The sequence below is a fragment of the Oryx dammah genome, unplaced genomic scaffold (assembly GCF_014754425.2).
Source record: "Oryx dammah isolate SB20612 unplaced genomic scaffold, SCBI_Odam_1.1 HiC_scaffold_2, whole genome shotgun sequence".
Taxonomy (NCBI): Eukaryota; Metazoa; Chordata; class Mammalia; order Artiodactyla; family Bovidae; genus Oryx; species Oryx dammah.
This window is the reverse complement of record NW_024070186.1, coordinates 50,794,703-50,807,469: the sequence shown is the minus strand read 5'-3', so window position 1 is coordinate 50,807,469 and position 12,767 is coordinate 50,794,703. Positions and strand designations below refer to the sequence as shown.

The following is a 12,767-nucleotide window of genomic DNA, read 5'->3' as shown; positions in this document are numbered from 1 at the left end:
TGAAAGAGACGGGAATACCAGACCACCTGACCTGCCTCTTGAGAAACCTATATGCAGGTCAGGAAGCAACAATCAGAACTGGACATGGAACAACAGACTGGTTCCAAATAGGAAAAGGAGTATGTCAAGGCTGTATATTGTCACCCTGCTTATTTAACTTATATGCAGAGTACATCATGAGAAACGCTGGGCTGGAGGAAGCACAAGCTGGATCAAGAATGCCAGGAGAAATATCAATAACCTCAGATATGCAGATGACACCACCCTTATGGCAGAAGGTGAAGAGGAACTAAGAAGCCTCTTGATGAAAGTGAAAGTGGAGAGTGAAAAAGTTGGCTTAAAGCTCAACATTCAGAAAACAAAGATCATGACATCTGGTCCCATCACTTCATGGGAAATAGATGGAGAAACAGTGGAAACAGTGTCAGACTTTATTTTTGGGGGCTCCAAAATCACTGCAGATGGTGACTGCAGCCATGAAATTAAAAGACACTTACTCCTTGAAAGAAAATTATGACCAACTTAGACAGCATATTGAAAAGCAAAGACATTACTTTGCCAACAAAGGTCCATCTAGTCAAGACTCTGGTTTTTTCAGTGGTCATGTATGGATGTGAGAGTTGGACTGTGAAGAAAGCTGAGCGCTGAAGAATTGATACTTTTGAACTGTGGTGTTGGAGAAGACTCTTGAGAGTCCCTTGGACTGCAAGGAGATCCAACCAGTCCATTCTGAAGGAGATCAACCCTGGGATTTCTTTGGAAGGAATGATGCTGAAGCTGAAACTCCAGTACTTTGGCCACCTCACGCAAAGAGTTGACTCATTGGAAAAGACTGATGCTGGGAGGGATTGGGGGCAGGAGGAGAAGGAGACGACAGAGGATGAGATAGCTGGATGGCATCACTGACTCAATGGATGTGAGTCTGAGTGAACTCCGGGAGTTGGTGATGGACAGGGAGGCCTGGCGTGCTGTGATTCATGGGGTTGCAAAGAGTCAGACACGACTGAGCAACTGAACTGAACTGCCAACTTAGTGTTACTATCATTCAGTAAAACTTTGAGACATGCAAGCATGAAGTGCAATTTTTTTACTTTGTTTTTATCTATTTACAAAGACAATGCACAAATAGTGTAAAATTCAAATGATAAGAAGAGGAAAGAAAGAAATCTTTCCAGAAATCCCACAGAATTAAAACGACATATTGAAACACATCCTTCTAGAACACATGTTCCTCTGCATGTGTAGCTATATGGATTTATAGAGACTTGCCTTTTAAAAATCTTTCACAAGGAATCATACTATATTTGCAGTTTTGCTGCTGCATTTCTCACTTAGTGATTATCAAGGGAATATAAATGAACATCATTGTATATAGCATTGAATAAATGTATAGGGTCGAGAAGATTTGGAAGAGGGCATGGCAACCCATGCCAGTATTCTTACCTGGAGAATCTCATGGACAGAGGAGCCTGGCAGGCTACAGTCCGTAGGGTCACAAAGAGTTGGACACAACTGAAGCAACATAGCATGCACATACTATTGTATGGATGTGTCATAATTTTATTTGATCAATTCCGTGTTGTGAGGCTTTAAAATTATTTTTATTTTATAAAGTATGCATAGTTGCCTGAAAATGTCTTTAAGATAAATTGCTTGCAGTGATATTAGTCAAAGAGTGTGCACATTCACGTTTTTTATACATATTTAATTTTTCTCTCCAGAAAGTGTCCAAGAATGCCTCTTTTCCTCACATAAACTGAGTATTGTCATTTTTTCCCTTTACGTTTCCAGTTTGAGATTTTTATCAATATCTCTGCTTATTATCATTTGAGTATCTTACTGAGTGAGTTTGAGTATCTTTTCTTGTTTTATTGATCTTTTGTAATTATTTTGAAAATTTTCCTTTTGGCCATTTATTGTCTTTTTGCATTTATCCATTGCTTATTAAACTATATGGACCTTTTTCTTATTTGGCTTATAAATTATTATAAATACCCTGTTTTTTTTTTTAATCTTTCAACTTTGTGCTTTTTATTATGTTACTGTTTTTTGGGTTTTTTGGTTTTCAACCTTGTTCAAGAATTTTTTGAAATTTTTATTTGATCAAAATTTCCTTTATGAGTTCTGGGTTGTTTCCTTAATGTGGGATAACTGAAAGTTCTTACCCACTTCAAAAGTATTAGAATGTTCACTCATATTTTCTTTTAATGCTCTTACCAGTTTATTTCTCTCCCATTTAGAATCTTTAACCCATTTGGAGTGGGTTTTGGTATAAGGAGATAGATATGTATATATATATCAGTACCTTCCTGTTTTTCACATTCTGTTCTGCTTTTTAAACTTGACTGATGAAAATCAAGATACATTGAGCATCCTGAATTGTGGCAAGAAGTGAGATGTGCTGTATAGTTTTCAGTTTACTAATATGTCTTGGGTATTTGTGAGCAGAATCGGAGGTTCAAAGGGGGAAAGAGTGGATTAGGAAGAAGTTGACAGTCTCATGTCTGGGTTACCTTATATGTACGTGTGTGAAAAAGGATTAAAGAGAGGATACAAGCAAAGTGTCTTTTAGAAGTTTAGTGTCTTTTAGCAGTTTCACTGCTTTTAGTGACCCTGAGTTCTTTATCAGGGCAAGTGGAACTGGGGTAGGATGACATGAGACACCAGCTGACGTGAGGACTTAGAGGCTTTGCGTCTTGAATACCAAGTGGCCTTCATGATGAATCCATGAACTTTCTGAATTCTGTGAACTGGTAGGGTTTTCTTTAACTACTTTTTCAGCATATGTTTCACTTTAGAAAGAAATTAGAATAGGGAAGGGGGTTCCCTTTCCATCTCTGACCTCTGATCCCCTGACCCATAAGTAGATGCTTGTTACGCTTCTTATATATCTTACAGAAATTGCAAGCATTATTTTGACTGCTACTTGCTCTCAAATGCTCAGTTGATGAAATTGAAGGTCTTTCACTCAGAAGAGAAAAATCAAGAAAGAAGGTAAGAAATAGAAATCTGTTTATGGCTTTGAAACATACATTTCTTCAAGTTAAGAAGAACTCATCATAAAAATCAATTTAATGAACATAAACAGGAAGAAACAGATGCCAAGGGTGGAATATGGCTCGTGATGACAGCCTCTGTTTGTTGGGTACCTGACACTAGCCAGATGCTTTGCACACACTGTCACTAATTCACACTGTATTGACATCTTCAGTGCAGAGATGAAGAAGCTGGGGCTTCTAGAGAGAAATAACATGCCCCAAGCTTGCCCTGGTTGGTGAAGAATAGAGCTGGGTTTGGACTCTAGTCTTCACCTTTGGAGCCACCTGTGTTGTGGGTAACCTGAAGTCTGTTCCAGCCAGTCCTGAAAGACCTTCCCCCCACTTTTGGATTAGACCATTCCTTTTCTTTTTTCTGCTATTTTGTTCATAGGCCCATAAGGAATAGATGTAATAACATAGACACAATTTCACATTTGTGAACTATGGCTTGTAGAATGCATATAGGATAACTTTTATAATAATATTTGCTGTTTTGAATTTTTCCCATTATTGAAGAGTATCTGGGCCTCCGTTACTGTGTGTGCATTACTCAGGATCCTTCTATTTGTCTGTAATTTGTTATAATGTGTTGATTCATTAGAATGAGATATAAAATTGCCATTTGATAACTGTTGTGATTAATGTACAGGCATCAGTGGCTGAGATTAGATGGTGCTCTCCCCTTAGGGTTATGCTGTGTCCAGTGGGCAGGTGAGGGAAAAGAGCAAGAAGATATTCATTTCTTCCATAATTCTCATTCAAGGTCTGTTCTGTTTCAGGTTTCTCTGGGAACTGGCTGGGTAAGACTATTAATGGGGAGAAGGAAGGATGGGGGTAGGATGGGCAGACCTATATTTTACCCTTCAGTTCAGTTCAGTTCCGTTCAGGTCAGTCGCTCAGTCGTGTACGACTCTTTGCGACCCCATGAATCGCAGCACGCCAGACCTCCCTGTCCATCACCAACTCTCGGAGTTCACTCAGACTCAACGTCCATCGAGTCAGTGATGCCATCCAGCCATCTCATCCTCTATCGTCCCCTTCTCCTCCTGCCCCCAATCCCTCCCAGCATCAGAGTCTTTTCCAATGAGTCAGCTCTTCGCATGAGGTGGCCAAAGTACTGGAGTTTCAGCTTTATCATTCCTTCCAAAGAAATCCCAGGGTTGATCTTCAGAATGGACTGGTTGGATCTCCTTGCCGTCCAAGGGACTCTCAAGAGTCTTCTCCAACACCACAGTTCAAAAGCATCAATTCTTCGGCGCTCAGCCTTCTTCACAGTCCAACTCTCACATCCATACATGACCACAGGAAAAACCATAGCCTTGACTAGACAGACCTTAGTCGGCAAAGTAATGTCTCGGCTTTTGAATATGCTGTCTAGGTTGGTCATAATTTTCTTCCAAGGAGTAAGCGTCTTTTAATTTTATGGCTGCAGTCACCATCTGCAGTGATTTTGGAGCCCCCCAAAATAAAGTCTGACACTGTTTCCACTGTTTCCCCATCTATTTCCCATGAAGTGATGGGACCAGATGCCATGATCTTCGTTTTCTGAATGTTGAACTTTAAACAGAAATGTCATATCAAACAAGTCATTGTTCATTGCACTTCTACTGTAGGTCTGTCTCTGTCTTGTACTTTGTTGTTGTTCAGTAGTTAAGTCATGTCTGATTCTTTGCTCGTATGGACTGCAGCACACCAGGCTCCTTTCTCTTCCTTCATTATCTTCCAGACTTTGCTCAAATTTATGTCCATTGAATCGGTGATGCTATCTAACCATCTCATCCTCTGCCGCCCTCTTTCCTTTTGCCTTCAAATTTTCTCAGCATCAGGGTCTTTTCCAATGAGTCAGCTCTTCGCATCAGGTGGCCCAAGTATTGGAGCTTCAGCTTCAGCATCAGTCCTTCCAGTGAATATTCAGGGTTGATTTCCTTTGAGATTGATTGGCCTGATCTCCTTGCAGTCCAGGGAACTCTGAAGAGTCTTCTCCAGCCCCCATAATTCAAAAGCATCAATTCTTCAGCACTCAGCTTTTTTTATGGGCCAAATCTTATATCCGTACATGACTGCTGGAAAAACCATAGCTTTGACTATAGAGACCTTTGTTGGCAAAGTAGTGTCTCTACTTTTTAATATGGTGTCTAGGTTTGTTATAGTTTATCCTCCAAGGAGCAAGTGTTTTTTAATTTCATGGCTTCAGTCACCATCCACAGTGATTTTGGAGCCCAAGAAAATAAAATCTGTCACTGCTTCTGCTTTTCCCCTTTCTATTTACTGTGAAGTGATAGGACCAGTTGCCACGATCTTAGTTTTTTTTCATGTTGAGTTTTAAGCAACTATTTTGACGTTTGTCAAAAGAAAAACATTCTTTGCCAATAAGGTCATAGGATATAAGTGGAAAGGCAAGACACATAAACAAACATGAAACCAAACTAGAGAGTTTGCCGAAGCATTCCACTGTACTGTGTGACTTAAAATATAAAATACATTAGAGATAGGAAAGATTATTGGCCATAAGTAGTCAGGGCAGCTAAGATATGGGCAGATGGAAAGGAGAAGGAGTCTTGAGATCCTGTCATTTTTATAAGTATTAAGAGACTGAAGAAGGGCTTCCCCGATAGCTCAGTTGATAAAGAATCCACCTGCAATGCAGGAGATCCCGGTTTGATTCCTGGGTCAGGAAGATCCTCTGGAGAAGGGATAGGCTGCCCACTCCAGTATTCTTGGGCTTCCCTTGTGGCTCGGCTGGTAAAGAATCTGGCTGCAATGCTAGAGACCTGGGTTCAATCCCTGGGTTGGGAAGATCCCCTGGAGAAGGGAAAGGCTACCCACTCCAGTATTCTGGTCTGGAGAATTCCATGGGCTGTATAGTCCGTAGAGTCGCAAAGAGTCGGACACGACTGAGCAACTTGCTCTTTCACTTTTAAGAAACAGAAAGAACTGTGTCCAAAGACCTAAGATAAACCCAAGGCAAGGGTAGAGCCCTTGGTAAATTAGTCTAAGTAATGACATTAATGTATGCCCTCCACAGCAAATTCTGGGTTCCCAGGAGCCCTTCCCCCAGATAATTGTAGGTGAAAGGTCATCATTAAGAAGCTTCCTCAGCCAGCCCTTTGTGTTAGTTGATCTGTCTTATTCTGAAGTCCCTTGGCACTTGCCGTAAACAGTTTGTACTACATTATTGTGACATGTTGTCTTGGAATCTGTTCTCCCATTCCTTCTTCCTTTGGCCTCCTTAGTGCCTGGTGCAGTCTGTGGATGTAGAAGGTCTAATAACAGTGCATGAATGCCTTTGGACTGAGGCCCGTGATCTTGGCACCAGGAAAGCCCTGTGGGGTCCTGAATTGTAAACCAACTTCATCCTTGAGATCCAAAACAGAGCTGAGCTTGAGACTGTGAATGCACCATGTCTCCTAGCTCTGTTTTCTTGTCTCATATGGGACTTCTGTGTTAAAGCAAGAGTTCTAGGCGATTCCATCCCATCCTATGCAAGATTTCTGGACAGATTAGAATGGGAAACACATGAAAACTCATCCTACAGACAGACTTTTAAGCACTTGCTGTCCAGACTGATCATTGAGTTCAGCAAGTGAGTTAAGAAGGGGCGGGGGTGGTATTTGAGGCAAGAAAAAGCTATTTTATAGTCTTGTGCATTAAAAAACTCCAGAGATGGTTATTCTGTTTATGTTTAGAAGACTCTCCTTTCAGGGGAAGTATCTCCACTTTTATCTCATCCCATATCAAGCAGGTCACCAAGAACAATTGTAGCCCTTTTCTTACTCTAGATTTGCTGGAATCACATCAGACCCCACAGCTGAGAAAGACCCTTGGTCTATTTGGACATGTCGCTGATAATATCTCTTCATATTAATGGTTTTGTTGCTGATAATATTTCTTTGCAGTAATGATTTCATCCTGGATCCAGGGGGACAGAAAGAGATGAGTAATGGGGAGTGGAGTTACAAAATAAATCTACAGTAAAAATAAATTACTTCTCTACTATTATGAAAAAGAAGTGAAGAATTATTTCAACAGTTATTTATGTCAAGCAGGAAGTATTAATTTTCCCCAAATAATTAAGAATATGTTTTTAACATTGGTCTTGATATACAATGCTGAAATATACTTTTGGTTGTGGCTATCCATTTGCTTATAGTTAAATGAAGTTAAGTAGACTCAGGTCAGGGTATTTGATTTTGCTTTGATACATTTGTTTTCCCAGTTCTTTTTCTTTTAAGGAGGTGATCAGGTATCATTTGGAAATGTGTTTCAGGTGATGGCATACTAAGCAGGTCTTTGATAAATCTTCCAGAACCCGAGGCTTACCTGCTTCTGAGCTGCTGTGAATGGCCCCGGCACTCCTGACCACCCTTCCGGCTAGGATGTCACTCAGATCCCTGAAATGGAGCCTTCTGCTGCTGTCGCTGCTGAGTTTCCTGGTGATGTGGTACCTCAGTCTGCCGCACTACAATGTGATAGAACGTGTGAACTGGATGTACTTCTATGAGTATGAGCCCATTTACAGACAAGACTTCCGCTTCACACTTCGAGAGCATTCAAATTGCTCTCATCAAAACCCATTTCTTGTCATCCTGGTGACCTCACACCCCTCAGATGTGAAAGCCAGGCAGGCCATTAGGGTTACTTGGGGTGAAAAGAAGTCTTGGTGGGGATATGAAGTTCTTACATTTTTCTTATTAGGCCAACAGGCTGAAAAGGAAGACAAAACGTTAGCATTATCCTTAGAGGATGAACACCTCCTTTATGGGGACATAATACGACAGGATTTTTTAGATACATACAATAATCTGACCTTGAAAACCATTATGGCATTTAGGTGGGTAACTGAGTTTTGCCCCAATGCCAGGTATATCATGAAGACAGACACTGATGTTTTCGTCAATACTGGCAATTTAGTGAAGTATCTTTTAAATTTAAACCACTCAGAGAAGTTTTTCACAGGTTATCCTCTAATTGATAATTATTCCTATAGAGGATTTTACCAAAAAACCCATATTTCATACCAGGAATATCCCTTCAAGATGTTCCCGCCTTACTGCAGTGGGTTGGGTTATATAATGTCCAGAGATTTGGTGCCGAGAATCTATGAAATGATGAGTCACGTAAAACCCATCAAGTTTGAAGATGTTTATGTTGGGATCTGTTTGAATTTATTAAAAGTGGACATTCATATTCCAGAAGACACCAACCTTTTCTTTTTATATAGGATCCATTTGGATGTCTGTCAGCTCAGACGTGTAATTGCAGCCCATGGCTTTTCTTCCAAGGAAATCATCACATTTTGGCAGGTTATGCTAAGGAACACCACATGTCATTATTAATTTGACATTCTACCCAAAGCCTAGAGAAAGGAGGACACTTTATGGAAAGTGTTATTGTGAGACTATGAAATTGCCAATGAAAACCCATGAGAAGGTCACTGTGTGGCTCAAAGCTGAAACTCATATAGAGCCTATAGACTGGAGACTGGAGGGTTACACTTGGCCTGTGGTTTATTATGACAACAATCAAGTCAAGCCTTTTAAAGGCGATATTCAGAGGAATTAAAATCTTATAAAGGAATGGGAGGGTTTTTTTTTTTAATAAAACTAATAGGACCAAACATTTTGAACATGTCATTCTATAGTCTAAAGCTTCTTAAATGGGTTTCATTGAATTATAAGCTCATTTATCCATAACAACAAAACAGTGTGGAGCATTATTCATTGAGGCATCTAGTCAGTTCAGGGTTTTGTGTGTATCTTACATGGATTACTAGTTTCTTTAAATATACAGTTCTGTGTAAAAGAAACTGAAGTTATTTCTGAACAAAGTTTAATCTGTTTTTGGTCATTTGGAAGATATTTCAAGATGTTGCAGTATTAAAGAGTTATTAATTATTTAATAATACTTAGAGTTTTACACTTTATGGATGTTTGAATGTTTTGGTTGTTTCAATACTGCAGAAACAGAATAAACTTTTTTTCCAGTTACTTCAGTGATGAATTTATGATGAATAGCTCCATTAATGTGTAGTCATTATTGTATATCAATAATCTCTTAGACTTTGATAAATATTTCATCGTGGTAATATAGAGAAGAATTAAAGCAAGAAGATAAAAATTACTGTCTTGTTTTTTTTTTTTTTTTACTGTCTTGTTTTTAAAAACATAATCTCTGGTATTTTTAGATGTCACTTCATTTGTTTCATTTTTCTGCCTGGAAATTTGGAGTAATATAGAATGCCAGGTAGCATGTTTCCTTTTAGAAAGGACTCTGAAGCCCCAAAAGAACGAACAAACGTGATGGCCAGAAAATCATGGAAAGGAGTATCGTATTTCAGTGCTTGAGTTGGAAAGAGAAGACTAATATTTGAGTTGCAGTTAACTGTTCCATGTTTTTTTTATTAACAATCAGTTTGAGAATAAAAAAGAATAAAGAAAAAAAGCACTGTTGCTGTTGTTACTAGTTTCACATCAAGAGGAAAGCCTTACTACATGGTCTAAAATCAAGTCTAATTTCCATGTTGTAGAGAAATGCATTGTGTCATAGGAGTGGTGACATAGGTCACCTTTGACCTACTAGTTGGTCCAAGAAGAGCACTCCTCGCCCCCATATTCTTGGGGCTGCGCGGTTTCCCATTATGCCTGATATGGGACAAGTAACTTTCTCTGGATTACATGATGGCAAAAGATCAAATCTGTTGGGAGAAAACATGAACTTCAAAGTATATAGTCAGCTCTTAGAACCCTCATACATTTGTAATTTTCCTGTAAAAAAGCTTAATTTGAATTAGAAGTGTTATAACGTGTGATTCCTTATAACAAGGCTGTTTCCATTTCCCTCATCTCAGACCTGATCCAATCACAATAAAAATCGTAAATAAATATTTTGTGGAATCAATCCATGCCCTTGCTAATTCCCACCCATCCGGGAGTCACTTTCTCTAAAACACAGGTGGTAGGGTTTTTTTTTTTTTTTTTGTAGGATTAGATTTGATTGAATTTGCATTGTTTATATTCGTGTTTGGGAAGCAAACTCAAAGAAGTTTTAAAGAGAACTTGTGAAATAAAAGATAGTGTCTCTTCACTTGTAAGACTAAAAAAAGAAGTAAAATGTGAATAACTGCCAAGTTTTAGAAGATTTTTCCTTTTCAACTACAGATTGTTGCTTAAGAGATCTCTAAAGAATTAAATGATTATGAAAAACATTAAGAGGTCAGGTCATTTTATTTTTTGTCTTTAACTTCATGTTTGTTTCCAAGTAGGTGATGGCACCCTACTCCAGTACTCTTGCCTGGAATACCCCATGGACGGAGGAGCCTGGTGGGCTGCAGTCCATGGGGTCGCTAAGAGTTGGATACGACTGAGTGACTTCACTTTCACTTTTCATTTTCATGCATTGGAGAAGGAAATGGCAACCCACTCCAGTGTTCTTGCCTGGAGAATCCCAGGGACGGGGGAGCCTGGTGGGCTGTCTATGGGGTCGCACAGAGTCGGACACGACTGAAGTGACTTAGCAGCAGCAGCAGTATTAATCAGCTGTATTATTAAACTCTTGGCCTCTGATGTTTAACCACATCAGCAGCACTCTTTAACTGATAACAAAGTTCAATACCGGAGCCTTCTACCATCCACAGCCCCACCATCCCCGTGGTCTTACATACTCTGTGTCACTCATTTACTTTGCTTGCCCCGTAAGCATTGAGTCTGGGACTCAAGCATGTTAACTTCTGCCAGATTATCCTGCAAGAACAGATCCCAGAAGTCGTTAACAACCGTGTGTTCTTTTCATCCATACCGCACGCCACTGGTTACTTTGGCATGTTGGTTACCCTGGTTACTGTGTGTGTCTTCTCACCTCAGGGCCCAGTTGAAGGACAGCCCTTGTCTGGAACATGTCATCCTTATCAAGGGAAGGGAAAAAGAGCTGGTGGAAATGCTGGCATCTATATCCGCTGACCAAAGAAAATCTCTTGCCAAGGCGAGTGTCACTGGTGGCTAGGGATGGGGGGATTTAGTCTCACCGGAAATAGTACAAGTCATGTTTTGGCAGCTAGGAGTATTTTGTTCTTTTATAGGATGGGGAAGGGATAGTTGGGTCCAATAATCTGCTTCCCTGGTGGCTCAGATGATCAAGAGTCGGCTTACAATGGAGGAGACCTAGGTTCAGTCCCTGGGTTGGGAAGATCCCTAGGAGGAAGGCATGGCAACCCACTCCAGTATTCTTGCCTGGAGAATCCCATGGACAGAAGAGCCTGGCGGGCTACATCCATGGGGTCCCAAAGAGTATGACATGACTGAGCGACTAAGCACTGCCACACCTCGTGTGTGAAAAGGAGAAGGGGCTCAGAGATCTGGAATCTAAGGCCAGCCCCAGTGGACCAGAGATTTTCTGGCTCACTTGGAGAGGGTGCTTTGAGCCCTTCCCTGAGAGGGCTGCCCTTTCACCCTCCTTAATCTCCCTCCAGCTCTTGCTTAAGTGATCTTGGTATTATCATGTTCTGATCAACTCGCCAGATGAAGAGCAGCCAGAGTTGAGCTATTTATAACAGTATTTCTGACTGTGAGGTTGGGGATAAAGCTCTCTTCTCTTGGGGTCTGGTAGGCAGTTATTTCAGGATATGGAGTGGGGGAGAGGGGCATTGGAAGGGGGCCAGCTTTGAGGCTGGAAGGGTGAATGTAAGAAATGTAGCAGAACCCCATCTTTGGTGTTCTTTATGTCCCCTGGGAATTAATCTTTATCTTAAGCCAACTCTGGATTTTGTGTAAGCCATTAGAACCCTCTCACATTGTCTGTCAGTTCCCATGTGTAGTTAATACAGGACAGATCCTTTAAGGAGTCAAAACAGGTGGCCTGTGATGATGGAGGTGTTGGTAGGAGACAGAAGCAAGCATGGGAATATGGGCCCTGAGAGGCAAGAGGCAGTTTGAGTGGGTAGTCCCATGGGTCTTATAAAGTCAAAGGCAGGCCCAACAAGAATGGGTACCATAGCTCTGTATTTAAGGTAAATGACAGGCACGGAACTTGCACTCGGATAGTCTCCCCTCACATCTAACCTTTCTTCCACATTTGCAAGCCCTTACCCCTCCTTTAGGTTTTCAGTGAATAATCTCTAAAATGTCTTGTCAACTTAGCCCTTTTCATGCTTTCCTCTCACCTGTGGGAGGAAGGGTGGAGGTCAGTGCTACTTACATTTTACCCTTAAAGGAGCCCCTACACAACATTTTTCCAGATTAAAAAATCAAGGTCGCTCATGGTGAATTACATCATTCTCTTAAAAGGTTGCAGCAGCTGCACCAACGGTTTTAAATCACACTCTTTCCCTTCTCCCTAACATATATGGAAACCACACACAAGCAGAAGAAAACATCAAACTGGTAATAGGAATTGCCTCTCAACAACTTTGCTACCTTTAAAGTACCTTTTATCACTTCATTCTCAACAACAAGGATGAATTATTTTTATAACATAAATGTTTTAACAATATATTAACAAATTTGTTTTTGTGTTGTGCTTAGTTGCTCAGCTGTGTCTGACTCTTTGCAACCCCATATAGCAAAGGCTATGTAGCCTGCCAGGCTCCTCTGTCCATGGGATTCTCCAGGCAAGAATACGGGGTGGGTTGCATGCCCTCCTCCAGGGGATCTTCCCATACCAGGGATCAAACCCAGATCTCCCACATTGCAGGTGGATTCTTTACCGTCTAAGCCACCAGAGAAGCCCATTAACAAA

The 12,767-nt window shown here is 40.6% G+C and overlaps 1 protein-coding gene across 7 annotated transcripts in view; it reads left to right on the top strand.

The window, feature by feature from the left end:
* B3GALNT1 (beta-1,3-N-acetylgalactosaminyltransferase 1 (globoside blood group)) overlaps positions 1–9,915 on the top strand; it is a 32,221-nt gene extending 22,306 nt beyond the window's left edge. For 3 of the 7 annotated variants that reach the window (XM_040248010.1, XM_040248001.1, XM_040248013.1), the window contains exons 4-6: positions 2,899–2,994; positions 3,818–3,838; positions 7,345–9,915. In XM_040248010.1, coding sequence (XP_040103944.1) covers positions 7,379–8,374 — 996 coding nt within the window. In that variant the 5' untranslated portion in view covers positions 2,899–2,994; positions 3,818–3,838; positions 7,345–7,378 and the 3' untranslated portion in view covers positions 8,375–9,915. The remainder of the gene's footprint in view (positions 1–2,898; positions 2,995–3,817; positions 3,839–7,344) is intronic. The other 4 variants (XR_005722393.1, XR_005722396.1, XM_040248021.1 and 1 more) reach the window with 2 other exon arrangements.
* Positions 9,916–12,767: the final 2,852 nt, after the last annotated feature.